Here is a 25961-nt window from a genome sequence, read left to right as displayed (position 1 = left end):
CTGCTTTTCTTCAGCAGGGACAGGGAAGATGGATGCAGCCAAATACAGGACCATTCTGGAAGAAAACCTGATGCAGTCTGCAAAAGACCTGAGACTGGGACGGAGATTTGTCTTCCAACAAGAAAATGATCCAAAACGTAAGCAAAATCCACAATGGAATGGTTCACAAATAAAAATATCCAGGTGTTTGATTGGCCAAGTCAAAGTCCAGACCTGAATCCAATTGAATCTGTGGAAAGAACTGCAAACTGCTGTTCACAAACGCTCTCCATCCAACCTCACTGAGCTCAAGCTGTTTTGCAAGGAGGAATGGGTAAAAATTTCAGTCTCTTGATGTGCAAAACTGATCGACATACCCCAAGCAACTCACTGCTGTAATTGCAGCAAATGTGGCGCGACAAAGTATTAACTTAAGGGGGCTGAATAATTTTGCACGCCCAATTTTTCAGTTTTTTTATTTGTTAAAGTTTGAAATCTCCATAAAATTTTGTTCCACTTCATGTTTATGTCCCAATTGTTGTTTCTTCACAAAAAATTACAGTTTTATATCTTTATGTTTGAAGCCTGAAATGTGGCAAAAGGTTGAAAAATACTTTCGCAAGGCACTGTATTTTTGAAGTGACAAACTCAAACAGACAAAATCACTGGAGCAAGCTATATAGTTTTTATAGCCTCATTAGAGTCTCCAGGGAGTGAGTGTTAATTACCTGAAAGATTATCACTTTAAACTACCTCAACATTAGTAGACCCAATTTTATATTGCGCTTTAAATAGGAAGCAAGTATAAGTATCCACACCAACTTAAATTCAAGAACATCTTTGGAAACACTATACAGTATCGGTCTGTGTGTTTCAGTGTGCGTGTGTACCTGCAGGTAGAGGTCTGGGTTGATGTCTTGCTGTTTCATCAGCTGCTTGACCTGTTTACGCCGCTCAACCAGCTTCCTGATTTCTTTGGGCAGGATTCCCATCTCCAAGTTTGTATCTGGAATTTCAGGAATGTCTTCTGACACATCCTCCTGTAACCATGGAAACAAGACCCGGAAGTTAGCTGGACATTTTGTTCGGTGGGGGGGGGGGGGGGGGGGGGGGGGGGGGGGTCTCAGGTAGGATGTTGAGGCTCTACACCTCTGTGTACACACACACACCTCATTCTTATTCTTTGTGTTGTGAGCCTCCCTCTGTACAGTGGTGAAGCAGATGTTGAACTCTTGAATGATTGAGGGATAGAGGCTGTTGAAGTCAAGCAGCAGCACAAACTTGTCGTAGAAACCTAGAGAGAGAGAGAGAGAGAGAGAAAGAGAGGTAACAGAAATATGTACAAACACAGAAAAGAAGACTTTAAACTGATAACACAGACTTACCAACTTTAGGATCAAGCACCAGACCTCCAGCATAGGCTGCCTTCTTTTTCCGCTTGCCTTTCCCTGCGTCCACATCTTGTTCTCCCTCATACTGGGACACAGGAACAAAGAGAAAAACAGTCACATGACTGGACATTACTAAGAAAAAGGTGTGTGTTGTAATGTGTGGTTTTACCATTTCCAGCTGGGCCTTTTTGAAGGAGGGCTTGTCAGGGACAATGTAGTTTTTGTCATGGAAGGCATGAAGCAACAGAAACTCGTTCCTCTCTGCGCGGCCGCCCATTAGCGTACGAGACTGCAAAGAAAAAGTAGGAAGAAATCAGATGACGGAAGGTGGAGGCTTCAAAAGGAAACAAGTCCTAAACTAGAGGTTGCATATGATCCGAGCCAACCTAAAGAAAGTCTGGGGGGGGGGGGCAGCATCTCTATGTCCCAGTCTAGCTTAAGTCTAAAATGCATTTTATTTTGTAGTTCTCCTGAAACCCACTCGATGATCAAAATACGCTGTCTCTAAACCTTGATAAAGGCTTTTAAGATTTAAAGCTTTTCTCTTCATCCACAGGAGAACCAAGTCTTTCTTTTGTCTACAAACTGCTTTGTTTCTGACTTTACTTTCCAGTATTTGTACAATAAAGCGAGAAGAGCTGCAGCCTCCAATTCAAAACCCTCAATGTTTGTCCATCCCTGTATCTTTTGTGTGTTTCAAATGTTTATTTTTCTAATAATGTTGATAGTGCAGACATTTTTTATTTGAAGAGCCAGATGTATTTTAACCATGTCAGTTATGTGGAAGTTAACATCATGACATTCATCAAATTGTAAAGTGACTGAAGTTTTAATTGTTATTTGCGTTTTCTTCAAGTAATAATTTTAGGCGATAGCTGTGTTTGTTTGTTTGTTTGTTTGTTTTTGCATGTGTGGGTGGCTGTTTGTAATGGAAAAAAAGTGTTGTTGTGCATTACCATGATGTTGCCAGCAATGTTGGTGATCTGCAGGGCCAGCGGCAGCACGTTGAGCTCACACATGATCTGGAGGATCAGCTTGGTGTCTGTCCAGGTCAACTCCAACAGGTAGAGCAGGTGAGGAGAGTCACTGATACACAAACACATTTTAAGGATACACAGTTTAAGGTCCACGTTTAACTATTTTATGAGAAAACTACTACCAGCTGATCTGAGTGGGTGGCGGATCTTTAATGCAATGTCTACATCAATATCTGTAACATACATGGAAAAACATCTCTTTTGGAAAACAATGTTTTTCTGATTTGACTTAACTGACGCTTTAAAAAGGACATACAAACCTGTAGAGATTCTTGATGTTTTCCTGAGGGACTGTGACTCTCTCCATCTTCAGCACCTGTGCAGCCAGTTCAGTCAGATGGTAACTTCTACAGCGAATCAGCTCCTTGGCTGAGATCTCCACGTCGCACACCAGACGACCACAGGTCGCGCTCTTCTCTGCAAAGGAACCACGACCCTGCCGCGTATAACAACGTTTAGTAATGTACAATATGGTACACAAACAAAATAAAATTATATTGCTATTCTTCTTACCCCTAGTTTGGGCATATTGACCCTCCTGAGACGTCCAATCTTAGACCAGTGGGGAACCTTGCACACAGTGATTCTCTGCAGAATCACTTCCAGGTCAAAACCAAAGATGTCGTGACCCTGCAGGAAAAGAATAAGGATTAGCATATTCACTTTTACCCAGATGAAACACCGCACCTGGGAAAAGGATTTATCTTTCATAGATTCAGGAAGTTACATAGAATACTCTATATCAACATCTTCTACTCACAACCAGCACATCAGGGTCGATTTTGTGCATCTTGGCCAGGAAGAAGCCAAGCAGAGTCCGCTCTGTAGCAGCTATCTCCACTTTCCCATTCTAACAGAGGAAAGGAATCACATAATCAATGTTTTGTCAGATACATTGAAGGCAATATATAGGCAAAATATATTCTCCCTAGGTTCTAACAGAATCTACTTTTTGTACAAATTAAACTATCGTAGTAGTAGTTCTCAGCAGGAAACCGATGGAGTACTTTCTTCGGGTAGGGAGTGAGTCCTTACCCCAAGTGAAGGAGTTTAAGTACCTTGGGGTCTTGTTCGCGAGTGAGGGGACTATGGAGCGTGAGATTGGTCGGAGAATCGGAGCAGCTGGTGTGGTATTACATTCTGTTTATCGCACCGTTGTGACAAAAAGGGAGCTGAGCCAGAAGGCAAAGCTCTCGATCTACCGGGCAATTTTCGTTCCTACCCTCACCTATGGTCATGAAGGCTGGGTCATGACCGAAAGAACGAGATCCAGGGTACAAGCGGCCAAAATGGGTTTCCTCAGGAGGGTGGCTGGCGTCTCCCTTAGAGATAGGGTGAGAAGCACAGTCATCCGAGAGGAGCTCGGAGTAGAGCCGCTGCTCCTTCGCGTTGAAAGGAGCCAGTTGAGGTGGTTCGGGCATCTGGTAGGATGCCTCCTGGGCGCCTCCCTAGGGAGGTGTTCCAGGCACGTCCAGCTGGGAGGAGGCCTCGGGGAAGACCTAGGACTAGGTGGAGAGATTATATCTCCAACCTGGCCTGGGAACGCCTCGGGATCCCCCAGTCGGAGCTGGTTGATGTAGCTCGGGAAAGGGAAGTTTGGGGTCCCCTACTGGAGTTGCTGCCCACGCAACCCGATACCGGATAAGCGGTCGAAGATGGATGGATGGATGGATGGATAGTAGTAGTAGTACTGTAGAACGTGCTACATGAATAGTTTATTTTAATGTTCATAGTCCTTTGCTGGCAAGTTCCTATCCCTGCTACATCTGTAAAAATAGTGCCAAGCTGAGCTCCATAGCCACTCACCTTCTTCCTCACTGCATCTTTGAAGTCGTAGGGGAAGATACAGTCAGCCGGTTTACTGACCACTGCAAAGACAAAAAGAACAACGTGCAAAACGTTTGTCATTAGACCATTCTTTCAATTGTATTGCTTGTATGCATTCAAATTAAAACACTCAATAATAAACATGTAACAACATAACCTACCAGTAAAATGGGTCTGGTATGGAGGTTGAGGTGGAGCTTTGTCCATATGGAACTGATAGTGGACCAGTGCAGACAGGGACACAATCTGAAGTGGAACACTTATATCATCAGGTCATTGCTCACTTAGTTTCTCATTTTGTCTGAGCATACCATAAAATAACACGACTGATAACAGCACAAACTCATTGTAATTATTCTGACCTCGTTGTGATGTGACTTGGGGTTTTGGATAGTCTTGAGGCTAATGGACATGACTGTGATGGGTGGAGGCGACAGGTCTTTGACCACAGTGACCAGGTCGGTCCTCAGGGCCAGAGCCTCCACCTTACACCAGCTGACCGGCTGGCCGATCAGCTCTGACAGACAGACACAGGGGGTACATGTGAATTTTCCAACATCAGATTAATTCAAGTTAGACTAAATTAAAGTGTTAAATCGGTTATTCAAACACAAAAAAAACCCTAATTTTAATTTGGACAGAAGGACATCGTCTTTACGTGGTGTTTTGATGTCCAGCCAGCAAGGCCCCTTAATCTTCCTGCTGAGGAGGAAGTGCTCCAGACTAGAAGTGTTGGTTCCAAAAATGTGGGAAAAGGTCGTCCCTTTAAGGTCCGAAGGCAGCGCAGGGAACTCAGCCTGCAAAAACAATATTATAAAAATAATTATATATATAAAAAATATATATAAAAAAACATGTAGACATGGAACACTTCTTCCTAACAACTAGACAGGGTGTGCGTGCACGTCCACTCACAGAATATCTGACTTCCAAGTACTCGCTCTGAGTAGGCACATCAGGAATTTCAAAGGCGTAGCTCTTCTCCACTTTCTACAGAGAGAAACACAGAAAACAAGCACCAGTCACAAATATGTCAAACTTAGTTACCACTTGCCAGAAAATAAAATTTGTGCTATACAATCTGTAACCAAGGTTGGAACTGACCTTGGACTTGAACTTCATGATCCTAAACTTCTCAGAGAGTTCGTTAAACTCCTGGTAGACATCCATCATTCCTACAGGAGTGTCCAACACCTCCCCGGTCTTGGTGTTGACTTTCTGTTCATGAAAACAAAGTCAAGCAATTGAAAAAATTCCTAAGAAGTAATGTGTGAAGTGATTTTACACAACCAGGTTACATGTAAGACAAATCTCAGTAGCTTTGTATTGTCCTATAGCTTTACATCTTTTTTTTAAGCTAGCTACTGTGCACTATATGGTAACAGCATAGATTTACACAAATTAAGTATAATCTTACTTTTTAGATTCCAGCAAATATAACATACTGTACTTCATACTGTGAATTGTTTTGAAGAATTGATGGCAAGTAAATCGCAACATGTAACCCTAACTCTCATCACTGAGAGAGAGGAGCTTTAATAGTTGTCATTTTAAATCTTAGAGGCTTTTCTATTTGATATCATTCATTCCAATATTGGTGTTTTACAGAGCAAATATTTTATACTATGGCTGATTTCAATTAAATTATTTTAAACAAAGCATATAAAAAGGTAAAGAAAATGGGTGGTTTCTTAAAACATGGCAATCTTGTTTCCGTAATAGTCTGGCAGTAATGTGACAGAGGAGGACACTTACATATTCACGAGGCAGAAAGTACATAGTCCGCTCAATGTTCCTGACAGTGACACAGCAGCTGACATAAGATTTTGCAGACTCAATCCACACTTTTCCAAACATGTACACCACACCTAGACCACAGATAAGTTAAAATATCAGAATATGTTCCACAAAACAGGATCCTTACTCTTTACATGATATAGCGTCTACTAAGGTGTGAATATGTCTTACCTGGTTGGCTGTAGGGTTCTTCAAAGGCATCCAACCAATAGAAGCGAAAGACCTGCTCTCCGTCAGCGCCCTCCACCAACGGGAGTTGGCTGGAGTCAACCTGTATCTCGGCTGGAGCCTCGCTTGCGCCACCTTCCTCCTCTTGTCCCCAAGAGCTTCCAATCCTGTTGGTCCTGGAAAAGGACAAAGTAGAGACACACTAATCAAAAGTTGCTTTAGATAAAAGCGTCAGCTAAATGTAATGTAATGAAGATGCTAAAACTTGAGCTTGTGTTACACTGTTATGGAAAGATGTATGAGGTATTTGTATGTTATCTCTGTTTTTCATTTATGTACAGCATTTTAAGATTAAGCCAGAAAAAACATGTATTTCCTAATAAGTACAGCAAAACAAAGCAGATAAAAGACTTACAATAACACAGGGTCCTGAGGCTCTGCTTTGGGCTCTACTTTAACTGCCACTTCTGCTGCTTTAGGGGAAGACTCAGCATCATCTTTAAGTGCAGGTTTCTCCTCCTCAAGCCCGACCTCCATCGGCTCATCAAAGTCAACCCCATCAAAAGCCAGAGGGTCATCCTCTGAGAAACACACCGTCATAATAAGGTAAGTTTATTCTTGTTGCTAGAAGCGAGAAAATGAACAAAAGTTGTATCCGTCCTCCTTACCATGCTCTTCATCCAGCTCTTCCACTTTTGCCCTCTGCTTCTCCACAGGAGGAGCAGGTGTGGTGGAAGCAGGGAGGCAGGCTGATGACCTGGGGGTTGGGTCAGAAGGCGGTGGCCTGATAACTTTGGCCTTTAAACCTGTAGCGGAGGCTGACTCCTGGTATTGTAGAAGTGACATACAATTGTTTGCAATTAATGAATTTAAACTGTATAATTTGGCCAGTGACGTAGTTTACAAACACTTCCAATTGTAGCATAAGTTAAAGTATACCTTTGGCATCTGAGGTTTGATGGAAAAGGGATTCATAGATGATCCAAGAGACTTCTTTTTCTTCAGAGTGACCACTGGTGGAGGAGTCAGAAGAGTCGGTTTCTGTGAAGACAGAGGGAGCGAGAGAGAGAGATTTTAAAAGCAAAACAAACAGGTGAGTAAGGGGGGGAAATACCATACACTATACTGCTATCACAGTGTCTCAACAGAAAAAAGTAAAATACATTAGTTGACATTGAATTGTGTTAACGTTCTGCATTGTCTAAACGATATAGTACCAACCTCAGAGTGCAGGTCCTGTAAGATATCTCCTAATAGGTCATCTTTGGACAGGTCTACGTCTTTCTACAAGAGACACAATTATATTTATGGTCAATGCAAGAACAGAAAGGGGACAAGAGCAGGAACAGCTTTCATTTCAAGTTAAGAGCCGCAAAGGGCACACATAGGGACATGTGCAGTAGAAGCAGGTCGATGCAAAAACACACCTCAGCAGGCCTCTTGACATTACTGTTCATGAAGAGGCTCTTAATGGTGTTGGGCTTGGCTACGGCAGACTTCTTTACGTTTGGCTTTGAGCCTGCTCCTTTAGCACCAGCTTTTCCTGCAAACCAACAAAACAAAAGCATCCCTCTTTGTACAAAACAATTTACTGCACTCTACCCCACACTAACAATGCACATGAATTGTTGCAATACAATCCTGTATAAATGTTCACCTTTTTTGTTTTCAACTACATCATCATCCAAATCATCGTCAAAGATCTCTCTTCCATCCTCCACATATCCTGTTCCGTCTGAGAGAAGAGAAGAGAAACTTTCACATTAGACCTCACCATCAGACATGTTCTCACAGTGGACACAGGGGACTGAGACTCACCATCATCAATAATCCAGTCATCCTCTTGTCTTTCTCGTACCATCTTTGAGTACTGCTGCTCGTCCACTTCCTCATACACACTTGTAAACTCCTCCACCTGGAAAACATGAACTCTGATTGGCCATAACCCATGAACCCATATAACCCACTTTTTAAATAGCGTTATACACGTAATCTTCATATGTATTATATACTGCACATATAGATATAATAACAAAACATAGGGCTGATTACTTCTTTGATCAATTGATCAGATGATTATTCTTTTAATTAATCTGTAAAATGTTCAAACATAATAAATAATGAGCATCACAATATCCCAGGGTGCTTGATAAATGATTATCAAAATTATTGTCAATACATTTTGTCAATAAACAAAACCAATTAATCACCTACAGATAGAAGACCTTGTGTCTTATACGTGGAAGATCAATAAAAGGTTATTTTGTCTAAAGAGGGTGCTTGGTATATCCAAAGGCCAAGTCAGTACAAAAATTCCTAATGGAGCCTAAGAAGTAAGGTGATGGGGCTCTGAGATGTTTCATTAAGTAAGAGACCATTGACTTGTCATACACTGACTTAAAGTAAATACCAACCATTATACACAGATTGTGTTTTCTCACCTCATATTTGATCTTTTCCCCCAACTTGGCTTTCTTGAGCTGCTCCAGTGCAGACTTCCTCCCCACCTTCTCTCTCTTCTCCCGTCTGGAGCGAGACTTTGCCAGACCGCAGGCATCGCCTCCATCGTCTGAGGTGAAGGACACGTCGGCATGACGCAGAAGCAGGTATGAACATGACCGTTTGATTTGCTGATGTTTATCCCAACAAATACTACAGTAATGTTGCATTTAAGTGGAATATTTTGAGTAGCGCAGGCGCACAGCATTTTTGCTTTAACTTCTGCTATTTGAACATGCGGGCCCTTTTATTATTTAGTGGCATATATTGAACACGGCGCCAGAAAGGTTGCAGTAGCATTAGGTACAGTAAAGTCCGAAAATGACAGACGGCAATAGCGCACTATAGCTAGTTAGCTAACATTAACTGACACTATGTCTGTTATCCTCCCTTGAGCCTTAGCAACACTAGACTCGATATGGAAAATTGTTAGCTCAAATAACGTTTGTTAACGCATTCTTATACACATAGCTAACGTTATAGTATGAACAACCTACGCGTGTCCCTTGCTGTAGAATGACACTGTAAGCTAAGCTAGCTTAGTTAAGTTAATGTGTTAGCTAACTTATTCACTTTCACTGTGCGAGTCCGCTAAAGTCAGCTAGCAAGCAACGCGAAAGGAAAACTCACCGCCATCCGGACCATCCATGTCTTTCTCTGGGTTTGATACCGGAGCCATAACTTTAACTTTTAGCCTTTACCGTTTGCTCACTGATACCTGCACACAGGTCAACACAACAACAGGAAAAGTCCGCGCCAAATCGCCTTCCCGGGGAAAGTCATATGCAGGAAGTGACATCACATTGCTGTCCGCCAATAAAATGAAGCGCTGTCTCCATTATGTTCGCACGGTGGCAGTGTTGTTCAACTGTCTTGTTTACCCCACAGGATCGAGCTACACCACAACAAGTACAGTATGGATACAGTATGTGAGACTCTGCAGGACTTTTATCTGATAAAAATGGTGAATTAAAACTTTTTTCAATTTTTTTCAATTTTAAATACCCTCAATAATTATACCACCTAAACGTAAGCTATAATATCCAATTGACACTTTAAAACAAACATTGCATTTGTTTTTGCATCTACTTCAAACATAAAAAGGCATTGTCAGAAAGGAAAATAGCCTACATGTAGATACATGATTAATTGATTGATTTAGACTACAGCTCTTTTGAGTTGAGGGATCCTACACTTCATAATGTTTCAGTTTGCAGCTGGTCCATGAATGATCCCCAAATATTTTCCCAAACCCCAGCAAACTTAGTAGACATTTTTTCCCACTGAGGTGGTTTCTGTATTTTTCATATAAGCAGCAGTTGTAGGCTAGGTGATTTGACATGCAGCCTATTACAAAAATAGCCCACTTTTCCATATCATATTCCAATGGATTATATTGTCCATAAGGTTCCAAGCAGTGCGTTTTTTATGTCGTGTCTGTATTTTCCAAGCAATAACATTACAATTTAAAATTAGGATTAGGCCAATAGTCTCCTTCTTTTTTTTTTCAAATCAATGAAGCTCGTTTCCATGGCGACCCGGCTGGACTTTGTAGGACACAATGGGTTCCTGTCCCAGATTGAGGCCACAGAGACACTACAGTGCGTCCAACAATGAAAACACAAAGCGTGTTTTGCCCTTCATCCCCACAAGCTATTTTGGCTTTAACACCATAAAGCACTGTAATAATTCATGTTAGTCTGCTATAGGCCTAGCCTATAGTGGGTTTATTGCCACTTTATCATATTGATGGTGATTTCAGTAGAATTGTGTGCAGGTTGTCAACTGTTTTTAGTAGGTCAATATTTGTGTACAATATGAACTGTTTAAGTGGGGGTTAATAGTTGTCCTTATTAATTTTATGCTAACTGTCTTTTCATTTTAGTTTTTCACACACATTGTTCACTTTTTAAAAATTAGGCCACAAGATGCACATTGCATGAGTAAGGTCCTCCACTGTAGAAGCCTAGGCTGTAGGAAGAGGGTTCCTGGATGTATAGTCTAATAGCCGTATGGTCGACTGTAAGGTCTGCCAAATGGACCGTGCATGGCCCGCTGTTGTCGCAGCTCATCAGCAGTGAGCAGCTGAGCTGTCCTTTGGACAAACTGGACAGACTGGACAGACGGACAGACGGACGGTCGTCCCGCTGCTGCTCTTGCTCGCTGTGCTGGACCAAAGACCGCCTTAGACTAAAGAGAAACCAAACAGAAAAAAACCCAATTTACTTTCTTAGTATTGGCCTAATTGTTTGGTTTTGGACACCATGGTGAAACAGCGACGGATCAGATCGCATTCCTGTTGCTCAGCTGTTGCGCCTCTTTGTTGCAGAAAAGGACCACTAAAGGTAGGCTAAGCATGCAACTTTCGTTTTGACTAAATTCTAAAGTTATTGTCGCCAACGGTAATGGTAAGTTTGCTAAGTAGCCTACATTGGAAAAAGGAAAAGAGAAAAGGCCAATTTGTGTAGTCTGAAGCATAGTTAATAAGATGCAATACACTTTCGTATGATGCAACTTCTTTGATGGCTCAAACGACAGGTAATAGCCTATATAGACTATTCAACTTGATACGATAGGAGACCATTAAACATACCAAATCATAAGCTTTGCAGTAGTCTGATAATCTTAAAATGTTACATTGGTCACATTGTTCCTCATCAGATCTGTTTGTATGATTTATTAAAGGAGATCGCTGCTAAAAGGTATGCATCCCTACATACTATTTATCCCATTCACATTTGAACTATCCTGATTGCCAGCCGAGCCAATGTGTAAGTAGTGATCCTCAATATCATCTCACTGATGGTGCTATGGACCACTCCACCAATCCTCACTGCTTATACTGCTGGTCGGCAGTAGCTTTCCGCTGATTGGTCCTTTCTTGGATCTCTCTCCTCTTTTCCGTCGCCATGGCGAGAGCTCATCAGCGCTGTACACGAAGATCGTTTATATGAACACTCACAGATAGGAGAATCACATGCAGAAAAACAACGTTTATTTTCTTCTCCTGTGCCTCATTTGTGCACTGAAGTAAAAATGTCCCCACAGGTACACACATAATTGACGACTGAATCCAAATCAACTGTAGGCTTATTGCATTTGTCACTTCCACCTAATTACAGTGTATAGCAAAAATACCTATATTTACATCAAGCCAATCTACTAAAGCCATCAATGTTACTGAACATCCATAACATTGATGCCAGATGTGCTTGGAGATTTGTGACACTAGTACAAAGCATACATAGGTTGAATCAGTGCTAGACTGTCAGCTAATGTGTAGCAAAAATGGACACAAGCTGCAAATGAACCTTGGAGGTTTTTAACTGAATATATTTGCAAAAACAACAAGATGAGAGCAGAGCTCATCCTTTTCGTGGTACTCAAAAATCGTTGCAGAGTGAGACCTCCTCACTGCCTCCTCCTCTCTGCAGCAGGGGATCAGAGAGGTGGAGGAGAAGGGAGGACAGACAGAGAGGCAGAGCAGGGAGTGGGCGGGGAACAGAGGAAGAAGAAAAGAGTGGTAAGGAGAGAGGCAGCCTCTCACTGATGCTGAGTCACATTACAGAGGGACCACAGCCGCATCCCATGAGTCTTTGGGAATCATGGAGGAGCTTGAGCACACCTGCCCCCATCCTCGGACGGTAGGGCATTTGAATGTGTACGTCTTCTTGTGTGTTCATTGCTTGCAGTTTGTTTGACAGAGAGGGAGAGGAAGACAAAGGGTCTTGCTTCCTCCCCTGTTACAAAACAGATCCCCCATAGCATGAGACTGTGGGATATGCTCAGAATGCTGAGTGGACAGTGTGAGTGTGTGTTGCCAAAAGAAGGAGGCGGTTTACACAATGGACAACATAGCACGGATGTCCTGCTGAAGGGACATTGCGGCAGTAAGGAGAGCCTCCTGGATTTGGATTCTCTTTTCTTCTTTGGTGTAATTCCTCATCCTGGCATTTTTGTTTGTCTCCTCCAAATGGTCCGTCTTTGCCTTTTTTCCTCTCCTCTGTCTTCCCTCCTACCTCTCTCTACTTCTTGTATTTCCTGCCTGTGTTTTCTCGTGGCCTGTGTTGCTGTGTCCCTGTGTTTCTCTTTTTTTCAGCTTTAATCCTTCTTATGCCAGATGTTCTTTGCTTGTGCCAGAGTGGGCTTTTCTGTGCACGCTCACGCCGCTCGCCCTGATAGGCCGGTGTGTGCCACTGGTCAGTGAGTTTAAGCTTTACCATCTGCTAAGTGTTTGTAAGCCACCCTTCTGTTCTCACCGTGCCCAAGGAATCATGGTGATGTGGGTGCCCGCTAACCACAACCTAACCTCTCTGCTGCTTTTTGTTGTTGTAGCTCTAATGGCTAGCGTTGAAATATGATACCTCTCTAATGGAAACGGACAGAGTAGTTAAAACCTTTAAAATGAACTGACAAATGAACAAAACGGGAAGGATGTGCAAGTAAATGGGGTACAGATATCATGAAAGGAGTCTCACATTTATGGCCATATTAAATATCAATGCCTTCTTTCTATTCCTCATCTAGCTGTAATTCTTTACCTGTCTATGTGCGGCCTGCTTTTGATATATTCTGTTACTTACATGCATGCCAATTAAAATCCACTTGTCCACACTAAACAGCCTGTCTCCAAACTTGTAATTTGCTTGTTTGGCAATTTGTTTAATCAAGTGAAAATTAACTGGCAATTCATCAGCTACAGCTGACCAACACAGACATTAGCAAATTACAGAAATGTTAATTGTATTTATGCTATGCTAAAGGGTTATTTTCTGCAATGGACTTCTGCAACATCATCAGTTCAAAATCATGTTCATAAGCAGTTGTCATAAAAGTAGGTAAAAGTGTGATAAAAAAATGTAAGGTAAGTCTCCATGGTCGCAAACAGAAGGTTTAATAAGGTGTAGTAATGGCATAGCACCTGCCAGATTGTTGTGTTTTTCTTATTAGAGCTCTCTTTATATGCAACAAGAATCCTGAGCCTGTTAATACTTTATGACTATGAAAAGGTCACCTGTATAAAGCTTGTGTTGTTGCCTGTCTAGCAGAGTTAGATGACAGAAGAACTGTCCTCAATGTGAGAGGTTTCCTAGCAAATTATAGTAATTACAAATCATGTAAAGAATTTGTGAAACAGGAACAACTTTACGTTTCAGAATAATTTGTAGCCATGTTAAAACGACCTTCTCCTGAGGAAATACTCCCTTTGAAAACTGTCGGGAACACATTATTCTTAATACAGTGAGCACCACAAAATAAATTTCATTCACCTCCACTGTATTGAGTGTCCATGGAAAATGTTATCATGCCAGGCGCTGGTTTTGTTGATGTTCCTCAAGGATATGTTGACGTCAGTTGCCTGCGTTCTCCACAGAGGGAGACTAAATCTGTTTCCGTTTTTTCACACTCCCTCAGCTTTCTGCTCTGTGCAGACCCTGATTCTCATTTATTGGTGTGAATGAGATTTAGTGAATGATCCCTGCAGTCAACAGATGGCATATAAAGACAAATCTCCAGGCAGGCTCACACTGCAACGAACACTTTAACCTTGATGTAGCTTTGACAAGCCCCAACAGGAATCATCCATCATCGTTCTTGTCCTGTTTGTCTTTGTTTCCATGTCCCACTGTCTTTTATTCTTTCTTTACCTGTCTAATTTACATTTATCTAAATATTGGAAAATTGTAATTATTTCACACTGTCCAATTCCATCACTGGAAGTCACCTGCATTTTCCATCTTACTCTTCCCTTGGAATTTTAACTAATTCCTGAGAGGCCTTCCACAGAAGATTAAAAGCTCTGGCCTTGTTTTCTGCCACATGTGTACACACAGAAGAAAATATTCGCTCACACACGCACAGTGTGATCAATAACACTGAGTGCAGCTCTGGCTGTCTCTCAATCCATTGTCCCAATATGGAGCAGGCATCAGTTGTGGTCAATAACTTGATGGAGGTTACTGTTACAGGAATGAGCATGGGAAGGGGGACATTCTGTGTGTAGACCACTGAAGGAATGGGAGTGGACAAATGTTTTCCTACATTCATTCATCTATAACCCAGCCTCTTTCTCCTTCTCTCTCTCTCAGACTCTGACAAAGCCTGCCATCTTTGCCAGGGAGACTAGTTGTGATTGTCGTGCTCCTCATGAGAAACTCACCATCGCTCAGGCCCGCAGAGGCACCCCAGGTACAGGACCCAACCTCCGGCTTGGTTTCCTTCTCTGGCCCACTTCCTCCAGCTCCTCCTTCTTCTAGCTTTTATGTTTATCTTCAACATTTTCCTCAGTATTTTCTTTTACTATGTTTGCTACTCAAATTGCTACCAATCCTGCTTCTGCTACATTTTCTACTATTCATACTGTAACGTTACTACAACTACTACTGCTGCTGCTGTGTACTTCCTCTGAAGCTAACGTTAAGCCTACTACAACGGCGGTTGCTACTACATCTACTGTTGCTACTGCTACAGTGTCACTTTCACCAAAAATACTACTAAGTTACTACTACTGATACATTTACTGGTTCCTTATTGCTACTATTCTGTACTACAACTAGGCTTACTGCTAGTAGCCTACAGCTGCTACCTCTACCACTATTACTATTGCTACTACTGTTGCTAATATTACTGATACCTTTTCTACCATAACACTGTACTACAACTACCAAGTGCAGCTACTACTAGGGTACTGCTATTACTGTTTCTACTCCTACAGTATCACAATCATCACAACCACTACTAATAATTTTACTTCTCATGCTGATGCTACTGCGACTGCTGTGGCTACCACTGCCACAACTATTACAGCTATCACTACATGTATCATTTTAACTATACCACGTCTCTTCTGCTGCATCAATTGAGACACTTTTTCTTATAACTGCCCATTGTGACTTCGACAATGTTATTCAACAATGTTATACTTGTTAAATATTATTAATACAATTGTGTTTCATAAATCAGTACAACAAAAAGATATGGTAAGGTATGTCTTTTCAGCAATATGGAATCTTAGCACAAGTGATCAAGTCAGTTTTACTAAATGTCTTGTTGTATTGCTGTGTGTTGTCAGTGGACCGGCCAGTCAGAGTCTACGCAGATGGCATCTTTGACCTGTTCCACTCTGGGCATGCTCGGGCCCTCATGCAGGCCAAGAACCTCTTTCCTAACACCTACCTCATAGTAGGAGGTAGACACTCTCTCACACACACACAAACACATACATATACACACACCTTGAAAGTTCACTGCTTAAGATAACCCCTACATTTGTCAAAAGTTTGATTTGTGTGCTTCTCTGTGTGTTTTGTGTGTTTTCCTGCCCCTGTGCTTGAAACAGTGTGCAGTGATGAGCTGACCCATAAGTACAAGGGTTTCACAGTCATGACGGAGATTGAACGTTATGAAGCGTTGAGACACTGCCGCTATGTTGACGAGGTTTTGAGAGACGCGCCATGGACTCTCACACCGGAGTTCCTAGAGAAACACAAGGTGTGTATGTGGGGTGGTGTGTGTGTTTGTGTGTGTGTGTGTGTGTGGGGGGGGGTTACTGTAAACTTTGCATGAAATATCAGGGGCTGCAATCACAATATGAATTGTGTCTTTCTATCTCATTCAATTTAAGTGATGTTTTTATTCGATCAATATTTAAATTAATATTGTTTTATATTTAATGATTCATTTTGTAATCTAATGTTGTCTCATCTCATCCAGTCTACTTCCTTTTCACGCTCCTTTTGATGAATTGATGAATATTTCATTTCACGGCACTGACAACAGAGCAGTCAACCTATTATTGGAAACATTCTGTAGTACACCAGTAAAGAAACATGATGTAGCAATGAGGTCAAACCCTCAGTAGCTTTATGTAAAGCTCTTAAGGAGGAAACTCTCAGCAAGAAACTTTTAACACGAGAACTCATAGTGGTAAGACACTTTTGTGTGGAAGGCAAAACCCTTTTCATGTACTACTTTAAGTATGTATACTTTGCATAACTCCAACCCACTGTAAGTTCATGTCAGTCTGCCATACAGTCATGTCCTTTTATCTTTTCTCAGATCGATTTTGTGGCTCACGATGACATCCCATACTCCTCAGCAGGAAGTGAGGACGTTTATAAACATATTAAGGAGGCAGGTCAGTGTGTGATAATAGGAAGATAAAATAACTGGTGCATTCCTCTTAAAATATACCTTGAACAGTTTTCAAATTCTGTGTTTTTGTATGTATGTGCCAGGGATGTTTGTGCCTACGCAACGTACTGAGGGAATCTCAACATCTGACTTGATCACAAGAATTGTCAGAGACTATGACGTCTACGCCCGACGCAACCTCCAACGTGGCTACACGGCCAAGGAGCTTAACGTCAGCTACATTAACGTAAGAGCATGATCAATTATTCATGTCACCATGATGGTATAATGGAAGACATCTCAGTATGCAACTACGTATTGCAAGACATATAAAATATGCAAATTCACTTTTCCATCTAAGAACATTTAGCATAATTGATATGACACCAAAGTGCCTAAAAAGTCAAGAAAGCATTTTATATTTTGTGTTTGACTGGAATTAATTGCTTGAAATGGTTTGTACTCCCCTTACTATTTTTAAGGAGTCAGGGTACAAAGACTCATTTCTGATTGAAGGTCTGGTGTGTTTATGTGTAACACCGACATAACGTTTTTTTCTCAACATTTTATCCCCTCAGGAGAAGAAGTACAGGCTGCAGAACCAAGTGGACCGCATGAAGGAGAAGGTTCGCACGGTCGAGGAGAAGAGCAAACATTTTGTTTACCGTGTGGAGGAAAAGAGTCACGACCTCATTCAGAAGTGGGAAGAGAAATCCAGAGAGTTTATCGGCAACTTCCTAGAACTTTTTGGCCCTGATGGGACTTGGGTAAGTACAGTAACTCATTGAGAGAGTCAAAAAATAACCATCATTATAATCATTGTCACATTTTTTCTTTGGTCATCTTTCTATATTGAAGCTTTGTTCGTGAGAACACCATATTGTCAGATAGTATTTGATTTTTAAAAGGGCTTTTTGATGCATGGACCTTTTTTCTTCTTTTCTCCCTCTGTCCATGAACAGAAACAGGTGTTTCAGGAGCGCAGTGGACGAATGCTGTCTTACGCTCTGTCTCCTCGAGAGTCGCCCTGCAACAGTCCTCCCCGCGAACTGTCCCCCTTGCGCTCCCCCTCACCCCCGTCTCCCCCCGCCCGCTGGCACAATGCACGACCCTCACCCCCAACCTCCCCCAAAGGAGCATCTGCCTCTATAAGCAGCATGAGTGAAGGTGATGAAGATGAGAAGTAGATGGATTGTTGAACACACACACACACACACTCACACACGTCCACATACACATGCCGTACACGCAAACACACTTCACTCAATGTACACTGCCTCAGAACTGTTCACACACACACACACACACACACACACACACACACACACACACACAAAACCATATACTCTGACAAACACTGGCTGGATACTGGAACAATAATCCTCAAAGAAGTGGCTAATATGCAAGGCAGATGGGGATCATGGGAAATGAAGTTCTATGCCGCAGAGCTAAGAAGCCATCACTGTCTCTGTTGTCCAGGCAACCAAGCAGACAGGGGAAAGAGGACAAAGAAAATGATTTATGTACACAGTGTCGCATATCCTAAGAAGATCCAGAATGCTTTGTGGCCTCTTTCGAGAGGATCTGCGTTGGATTGTCCAGTGCTTATAGAGACTGTCCAACAGCCTGCTCATAATATCACCTGATTGTTTAATGTCCTATTTTGTTTAGTTTAGTTTTTTGAAGATGCCAAGATTTTGTGTAACTACTGTAACCACTAGATGTGAATAGGCACAAAGTTACAGAACATTGTGTTTGATGTTCAGTTTAACAGTACATGTGAAACGACAGGAACTGGATTCATTCTCCACGAAGTCTTTGTGCTCTTGTTAAACTGAGAGTTAGGATTTACACTGCACACTCTTGCTTAGCAGAGGTGATGTTTTGGACAGCCTCTTGGCACTAAAACATGTAATCGGTGCTAGTTTGCACCATATTAACCTAAAGGGTTAGCAAGGAATATAGAATCTGTGATCCACAATTATCGATTCACTTCTTCCCACGGTACTGATATGACCACTAATACAGATTAAACTAATCCCTCAGAAAATCATAAGAATAGCAGCCTGTATGATCCTGAAACATACCCAAAACTGAAATGATTGGTTGGGGGGGGAAGCTCTAGTGAAAGACGACTGAATCTGGGAAGTGGTTTTCATCACCTCAGTTGTACAGCTTCTAATCATTTAAAAGTTCATGTGAAGAAAATTAAGTTTTGAAATGAAAATGGAAATAAGTTCTGTCATAAAGTTAGATACTGAAACAAGCCCCTTTACTTCTGAGTCTTGGACTTCACCTGTTGATGGTGATGAGATAGAAAAAAAAACAGCCTTCATTTATTAGCTTCTTGAATGTAAACTGAGTCGTTGAGACCACACCTACGGTAGAGAGTACATGTCATCACTCTAATTTCTGGTCACATGCCATACAAACACACAAATCCTTCATAATCACAATCATTCAGTAGGCCACACAAATATCACATCTCGCAGTAATCCATCAGCCAAAACGTTTGTGGATTTTCAACATTAAAAAGCCATGTGTTGTTTTTTTGACAGTATGCCATGTTTTATCAATGTTTAGCCGACATTCCTGCTTTTTGGAATTTGATGTCAGCTGTTGATCAAATCCGGCAAACTTGGAGATGCAGCCTTTCTTATTAGGACTCTGATGATACTTGAAATATACAATTGTTAAAGCCCTCTAGGTGAACTGTCAGTTCCTAAAAAGCCAGATCATCACCCTAATGTTTTATTTGCTATTATTGGAAATGTATGTGATTACTTTATTTTTACTTTTGCTCAGGTCTGCTCATTCATGTCAGGCGGGAGCAGACCTCTCTTCTACCCAAACAATACAATAAATACCCCAATGCAATGTAGAGACCTAATGTCCTGTACGCACTACACGTTAATCTGCACTATATGGACAAACTTTGGACATTGTGTGTCTTTTTTTTATTTTTTAAATGTCAATGTTCAAACGGCTTGATATGTTAATAAATCAAAAAAAGCTATCGCTGAATGTGAATTAAGAGTGCATTTCACCTTATCAAATCACAAGATGCAAAAACATAATCACAGACGGATCGCACACAACAACAGTTTTCTTTATTGTCGGGTTTGACAAGCTGATATCATGCTGAATGCACATCATAAAGACTGTTCTATCACGTTTTTTGGTATATAGTTGCATATGTTTGTATGGCCACCTCCGCAGTGAGGAGTTCATGCAAACATTAAGACATTTGTTCAAGCTGGAGGTACAGTAGGATGGAAAACAATCACTCCACACTGGCTGCATGAACAGCACATTACTAGTTCAATACACTATATTTTCTAATATACCAGAGGGACAGAGACAGTCTTTAACAGTAAAAGGTTGACAACTACAGAAAATTAAACAACCTCGGGCCTCCAAATCATACAACTGGAATTGAAACTTTGACAAAGGTGTGAACTTTGCCAACAGTCTGTTGAATGTGATTATAACTGATGAAAGGTGGTAAACTGAGTCATCTAAACAAAGAGGACTGTTGTCTCTAGCGTATAAAATTTCCTTACAGTAGGTTTGTCACCAAGTATCAGTGAGACTGGCAGGTTAGGAAGGCATTGGCAGTGATGAACTCTTTCAGTGAGGCTGAAAAGCGGAGAACCTACAGGACATTGGACGCTTTCCATACCAAATTCTTCATTTACGCTCCTTTCTTTTCACATCAGATGGAGCTAAAGGAGATGAGAGAAGGAAGTCATTTAAGATTATTGGAATTCTTAGCAAATTGTTTGGGGCCATTTTTGATTTAGGTGTGAAATGAAATGATTGTATAAAACTTATTTGAAGGATATACTGTATATTTATGTGTTTGTGTGTGTAGGTTTTAGTAAAGTGCATTAACAAGTTCCTAAATGGATTTTCATATGACAAACATCTGATTTGTAGTATTTCAGTATCAAGAGGATGCAGGGATTAGTGGCTCCTTGAACCACGTGGAATCTCCCCTGCTGGCTGTTCCAAACACTGCTTGATTTCCTTATGTTTACATAAGAAAAATGAGGGGGACTAGCCACACACTTTTAGATATAATTAGAGAAAAGTCATTTAATGATCACTAAAAGTAATGCTATTTCAATGTCAAAGCAAAAACAAAAGGTATAAGAAAACAGTGCACAAGCATGAAAAAGCAGTTCTTTAGCTGTGTCCCTGGATGGAAATAAATGTAAACCTGTCAGGTATTAATTCCCTCTGCATTTTCACTCATCATAATAAGTAACAAAAAATAGCACATTTTAAAAACACAAGCTTTGTTAAAACTCATTCAGATGTATTAGTATTAGTGATACAACAAGTGAGACACAAGGCTGACTGGATGAAGCAATGTTCAAGTCCAAGCTGTGAGCATGTTGCGTGTCTATATCCAGCACGAGGGGTCTAAAATGTTCGCAGAATGAAATGTAAAAAGAATATGTAATACTTTATTCCCAGTTTTATGGTCCTTGTCAGATGCAACAGGTCCATTCCTCTCTGTGAGGTGTGGTTGAAGCTACTAGGCATTTCATAAGCATCTTACAGGTTCTCCTTTGGTCCTTTAGTCATTGTTAAATCAGGGTGCAGAGCTGGCTTGCAAGCAGAAAAGACTGATGAGGTTCAGTACTATGTCTGTGGGTGTTGTCAACTTCTATGTGTGAATTGGTAAAATATAAACAAACAAAAAAACTTCTCTAACATTCTCCCATTATAAATGAACTTCAAGTTCCAGTAGAGCCTTTAAGGCAGAACATCAAATAAGTTAGAAGTAAGGCTTCCTGTCTTTGACATAAAAGAAAACTTACAGAGCTTTGAAAAATAACGTGTCTTGATACATTGCTTCTTATACTTTCCCAAAAAATATGTATTGTTTTTCTCATCTAAAGGCAATCCTGTCTTTTCCCAATGGCTTGAATACTAAACAAGTCTTGGCTATGCCAATGACACACTGGCCTAATTGTGCGTTCAGTCAAAAGTGTCTCCCAAAGGACGCAAATGAAACCTCGTCCTCTTTCCATTCGCACTGAAACTCAAACCCCCTGACTCTGCTTGTGTTTGAGAGGGAGAGAACAGAATGCAAGCCTTTACTGATGGTGAGAAAGACACTAAATCAGCAGCGCTTGGCTTATTCAGCCACAGGGAGCAGTGGCCTAGTCAGCAAAAGAGGAGCCAGGCCAAAACTGTGTGTGTGAGACAGAGGGAGAGGTGATGGTGATGCAGTGAATTTAGCTTGAAGTAATGGCCAGATAGAAGAGATAAAGATTCACAAGTTTCACCTGACTAAATGACAGTGGGAATCTATAAATCAGAAGAGGTTGATTTTTAAACTCCACTGGTAATGCCACAACAATGAAAGCTAAGCTGATGAATGTCATTGCCGTTGGGTACAGATATACAAGGGCATCCATCTTTTCCAAAGCTGATCTTAAACCAAGGGCAACCTTTCATCGTGCATGCACTGAGCAGAAGGCGGGCATTTGTGCTCCCAGCAGAGGGCCGGGTTTGCGGGCTCAGGCAGAATTATCTGGCTTTGTATTTGGACTTGCTGGCATCACGCGGCTCTTTGCTTGGGTTGCTCCAGTCGTCCGCCTCGGGGCTGGTTTTATAATGTCGCCACGCTGACTTGTTGAAGACAGGCAGACGCTCAAAGGACTCGCTGGACAGGGCCTTTAAATGGAGGAACAAAAACACAAAAGCCAATAAGAACTCACAGTAGCTTATCTTTGAAGGAACAGTTTGGATGTTTGGTTCCTTGCCAAAAACTTAGATGATGCTACATATTAACACCGGAGCCAGAGATGGTTAGCTTAGGTTGCTAGTAGCATAAAGGCTACTAGCAAGGGGAAACATCTAGGTGACACTGACACAGGCAGACTAGCTGTTTCACCTTGCTTGCAGTCTTTATTCTAAGCTAAACTGAGCCAATCGTCTTCTGCATCTAGCGTTATACTTAGAAGTGACAGATAAAAGTGGTATTAATCTTCACATCTAACTCTAGGCAAAAAAATAAATGTAATGACGGTTTTTCCCAAAAATGTCAAACTGTTCCTTTGAAGATTGACCCAGCTGAGTCCTGTCATCGGGAGACTGAAAAACCCATCACAACACGCTCCACATTTGACTATATCACTTTACCTTCAGATAGATGACAGCATCGGTGCCAACGCCCTCCATGGAGTAGAGTTTCAGGTCCCCCTGGAAGTATCGGGCATAGAGCCTAGAAATCGGCAAACCATAGCCAAAACCAGCCTGAATGGGGGAGGGAGAGTGACAGAATTTAATTTCCCCAATGTCATGCCATATATTACAAATGTACCAACTAAAAAGGTTTGAAATGTGGTCACCAGGGTCAATACTAATTTGTTGGTATGTGTGTGTGTGTGTGTGTGTGTACCAGTGGGACAGCTCCTGGCTCCAGGCTTGGTGTAGGAGCAGTGGAGTACATGTAGTTAAACAGACGGTCTATCTTCCTCAGAGGGACTCCTCCTCCTCTGTCGCTGATCTGAAGAGGACACGTGGGTGAGATGGCGATAGAGACCACACGTTTGTCAGATTTTTTGGTGTACCTGGGTACTGATTTACCTTTATAGAAAGATCCTCTTTACCCAGAGTGACTTTAGCCTTTACTGGTGGCAATGCCTCTTCACTGTTCTCATGAAGCTCTACTGTGGCTCTCATTGAGTTCTGTCAACACAGAGTTCATTAACTCAGCAGTAGTAAGTATTTATAGAATTATGGTCGCATTGCAATTTAATTACATTTAAAGGGGCGTTTAATTAGTTAAGTTCCCGCCACAGATGCTGCACTGCTCACCTTGAAGAGCTCAAACAGCATGTGGAACAGATGGGAGGGCACATACACTGCCTGGATGGGCTTTTTAGGGGCCTTCACTGGAAGACAAGAATGAACAGGAGGGGGGGGGAAATCACACACAAAGTTGGTCCTTTTGAAGTTAATAAGATGGCAAACATTGTGATCATTAGGGACCAGTTGTTCAAAGGTAAGCTGATCGGATTTTGGTTATCGAACTGGATCAAATCTTGAAAATGCGTTGTTCAAAAGGGAAATAAGGAATCTGTAATCCGATTAGATCACGGAATCCAATCTTTTGTTTGTGTTGTTCAAAACTTGTCAGTAGGATTTGGATAACTTTGATCCCAAAAAAACAGGATTATCCTGATCCCAACAGGGGGTAGGATTTCAAGATGGATTCCTGGAAGAAAATGTAGTAAAACTTTAAATAGGTCAAATAATACATTTGTATCATTTAGTGTATATACTTCAATTTATATTTTGCACTTTGCTTGTGTAACCGTTGTAACAGTGATAATTAGATAAAGTAGACATAGGCTACCAATTAAGCTATTCAGTATAGTAAAGTAAAAATAAAATACAAATAAAAATGATCTTGTCCCCATGAAACAATCCCCCTGATTTTAATAACAAACAAAAATAATATATTCTATTTTTCTGTCATTCATCAATTAATTAAATTCAAAGAAACAATCATCAGAGATGAGCCTGTCAAAAATAATTTCTGTTCTCTCTTCTTCAGATGAAGAAGAACCTTGAACATTCTTTATTTTGTTAACTATTGGACTTTTAGCCTTTTTTTTTTAAGACATTTTCAAAATATTCACAATGTATTTGGTAATGTATATTTTTATTTTTTGTTGTTGTGGTTCAGATGAGGGGTCATGAAAGAAATTATGAATGGAAGTAGATGTTTATGTTATTTTCTGGTTTTGTCTCAAAATAAGGAACACTTGCAGTGACCCCATGTTGGCTCTTCTAGCTGTTCTTTACATAGCTGGTGGCCCACATTGTGATGTGTTGTCCCATTTAGAGCACTGGTAATCCGTATTTGGTCATCTTGAAAACTGTGTATCTGGATCAGGGTGAGCCAGTCCAATGTTGCTTTAAAAAACCAGCATAAAATTAAAATGGGTCACCCGATCCTGAATAGCAAAAAATGGGATTTCCAAATCTGGATCGTTTTGATCCAGATTAAATGTTTTGAACAACTGGCCCTACAGGACTAAATCTGGACTCCAGAGCTGCACCCATAGGCAGAGAGAACACATTGCTTCACTACAGCTGCGTGACAGATTACAGGGAGAAAAACGGTGGAATGCATGGACCAAAAAATAAAACAATTCTTACTGTTGAACTCTTCAATCTTCAGCTCGGGAGCAGCCAAGTAGTACTTCTCACACAGCATCTTGGCTGTGTCGTAGGCATCTGATAGAAAAGGGAAAACAAAACGAGTCAGAGTCGAACGAGCAGAACTAGTCATTGTTCGCAGGGTGATAACGTAGCTTCTGTTCCTCGCTGGGTCACTGAGAGTGCAGCTTTGAATCCCCGCTGCTGGAATTCTTTAAAAAGTATCATTATGTAAACACGCTGATGGAGCAGATTAACATCTTTGATTTGTGTCACTGCTGATAGTTGCTGGTGTGATATAGCTCCCGTTCCCATAAGCACTGTTCAAATATTTGCAAAAAAAGCAAATAAAATGGATAAACCCATAGATATCAAAATATTCTCACAGTAAACGGAATACAGTGAAGTGGTCTGATGTTATAAAAACTCACCACTGACGACTTCAGCCACGCTGCAGGTGGGATCAATACTGCCTATGTGTTTGGGATGGGCAGGGTTGGTGTCGTTACCAAACAGGAGAGCTGCCAGAAAAACACAGAAACACAAGTGAACTTGCTACTACGGTAGATCCAAATAAACCAAACAGGTTTTTGAGACTTACTGTGCTGGTTGATGAGCATGCGGAAAGAGATGCGGTTGGTGTAGAAGCGGTCAAGGAAGTACTGGATGTTGCTGCTGATAAAGGGGTCAAAGCCATACTTCTCCTTGTACTCGATGACTCCCTGAGCCATGGTGGGAACCACGTCGTTGTGACGGTTACGGATCTCAATCAAGAGCTCCAGGAATCTTGGATGCATCAATAATATAATTTTAAGATGAGTCAACGAGGTTGAGGCTCATGAACATCTTTCTATCGTTATTTTTTGGGGCATTTTTAGGCCTTTATTGAAAGGACAACTGACTAAATTAAAGGGCGGGAGGGGGGGGGACAAAATGCAGGAAA

At 41.3% G+C, this 25961-nt stretch overlaps 3 protein-coding genes across 12 annotated transcripts in view; 1 reads left to right on the top strand and 2 right to left on the bottom strand.

Annotated features, from left to right (window-relative positions):
- The window catches only part of pola1 (polymerase (DNA directed), alpha 1), a 65636-nt gene extending 56083 nt beyond the window's left edge, over nucleotides 1–9553 (bottom strand). The window contains exons 1-25 of one of the 4 annotated variants that reach the window (XM_032504227.1): nucleotides 9329–9553; nucleotides 8641–8768; nucleotides 8018–8114; nucleotides 7857–7934; nucleotides 7627–7742; nucleotides 7421–7483; nucleotides 7139–7240; nucleotides 6868–7027; nucleotides 6615–6780; nucleotides 6203–6375; nucleotides 5990–6102; nucleotides 5339–5452; nucleotides 5150–5224; nucleotides 4893–5031; nucleotides 4597–4751; nucleotides 4396–4480; nucleotides 4214–4275; nucleotides 3168–3257; nucleotides 2921–3037; nucleotides 2668–2843; nucleotides 2327–2456; nucleotides 1537–1659; nucleotides 1365–1452; nucleotides 1149–1273; nucleotides 870–1019 (exon numbers count right to left, since the gene is read on the bottom strand). In XM_032504227.1, coding sequence (XP_032360118.1) covers nucleotides 870–1019; nucleotides 1149–1273; nucleotides 1365–1452; nucleotides 1537–1659; nucleotides 2327–2456; nucleotides 2668–2843; nucleotides 2921–3037; nucleotides 3168–3257; nucleotides 4214–4275; nucleotides 4396–4480; nucleotides 4597–4751; nucleotides 4893–5031; nucleotides 5150–5224; nucleotides 5339–5452; nucleotides 5990–6102; nucleotides 6203–6375; nucleotides 6615–6780; nucleotides 6868–7027; nucleotides 7139–7240; nucleotides 7421–7483; nucleotides 7627–7742; nucleotides 7857–7934; nucleotides 8018–8114; nucleotides 8641–8768; nucleotides 9329–9377 — 2874 coding nt within the window. In that variant the 5' untranslated portion in view covers nucleotides 9378–9553. Of the gene's footprint in view, nucleotides 1–869; nucleotides 1020–1148; nucleotides 1274–1364; nucleotides 1456–1536; nucleotides 1660–2326; nucleotides 2457–2667; nucleotides 2844–2920; nucleotides 3038–3167; nucleotides 3258–4213; nucleotides 4276–4395; nucleotides 4481–4596; nucleotides 4752–4892; nucleotides 5032–5149; nucleotides 5225–5338; nucleotides 5453–5989; nucleotides 6103–6202; nucleotides 6376–6614; nucleotides 6781–6867; nucleotides 7028–7138; nucleotides 7241–7420; nucleotides 7484–7626; nucleotides 7743–7856; nucleotides 7935–8017; nucleotides 8115–8640; nucleotides 8769–9328 lie in introns of all 4 variants that reach the window. The other 3 variants (XM_032504228.1, XM_032504229.1, XM_032504230.1) reach the window with 3 other exon arrangements.
- Nucleotides 9554–10779: 1226 nt separating this feature from the next.
- The window catches only part of pcyt1ba (phosphate cytidylyltransferase 1B, choline a), a 20464-nt gene continuing 5282 nt past the window's right edge, over nucleotides 10780–25961 (top strand). Inside the window, exons 1-9 of one of the 5 annotated variants that reach the window (XM_032504220.1) lie at nucleotides 10780–11043; nucleotides 14788–14887; nucleotides 15771–15887; nucleotides 16038–16189; nucleotides 16757–16835; nucleotides 16936–17078; nucleotides 17410–17598; nucleotides 17794–18047; nucleotides 18121–19855. In XM_032504220.1, coding sequence (XP_032360111.1) covers nucleotides 10963–11043; nucleotides 14788–14887; nucleotides 15771–15887; nucleotides 16038–16189; nucleotides 16757–16835; nucleotides 16936–17078; nucleotides 17410–17598; nucleotides 17794–18018 — 1086 coding nt within the window. In that variant the 5' untranslated portion in view covers nucleotides 10780–10962 and the 3' untranslated portion in view covers nucleotides 18019–18047; nucleotides 18121–19855. Of the gene's footprint in view, nucleotides 11044–12121; nucleotides 12343–14787; nucleotides 14888–15770; nucleotides 15888–16037; nucleotides 16190–16756; nucleotides 16836–16935; nucleotides 17079–17409; nucleotides 17599–17793; nucleotides 19856–25961 lie in introns of those variants that run through there. The other 4 variants (XM_032504221.1, XM_032504222.1, XM_032504219.1 and 1 more) reach the window with 4 other exon arrangements.
- pdk3a (pyruvate dehydrogenase kinase, isozyme 3a) overlaps nucleotides 19922–25961 on the bottom strand; it is a 21685-nt gene continuing 15645 nt past the window's right edge. For 2 of the 3 annotated variants that reach the window (XM_032504216.1, XM_032504214.1), the window contains 9 exons: nucleotides 25620–25804; nucleotides 25450–25539; nucleotides 25019–25096; nucleotides 23669–23745; nucleotides 23438–23539; nucleotides 23250–23357; nucleotides 22991–23104; nucleotides 22402–22522; nucleotides 19922–20556 (listed from right to left, as the gene is read on the bottom strand). In XM_032504216.1, coding sequence (XP_032360107.1) covers nucleotides 20522–20556; nucleotides 22402–22522; nucleotides 22991–23104; nucleotides 23250–23357; nucleotides 23438–23539; nucleotides 23669–23745; nucleotides 25019–25096; nucleotides 25450–25539; nucleotides 25620–25804 — 910 coding nt within the window. In that variant the 3' untranslated portion in view covers nucleotides 19922–20521. Of the gene's footprint in view, nucleotides 20557–22308; nucleotides 22523–22990; nucleotides 23105–23249; nucleotides 23358–23437; nucleotides 23540–23668; nucleotides 23746–25018; nucleotides 25097–25449; nucleotides 25540–25619; nucleotides 25805–25961 lie in introns of all 3 variants that reach the window. The other variant, XR_004327545.1, reaches the window with a different exon arrangement.

This window comes from Etheostoma spectabile, chromosome 22 (assembly GCF_008692095.1).
Source record: "Etheostoma spectabile isolate EspeVRDwgs_2016 chromosome 22, UIUC_Espe_1.0, whole genome shotgun sequence".
Taxonomy (NCBI): Eukaryota; Metazoa; Chordata; class Actinopteri; order Perciformes; family Percidae; genus Etheostoma; species Etheostoma spectabile.
Note: the sequence above shows the minus strand (reverse complement) of the source record. Positions and strands in the feature narration are given on the sequence as shown.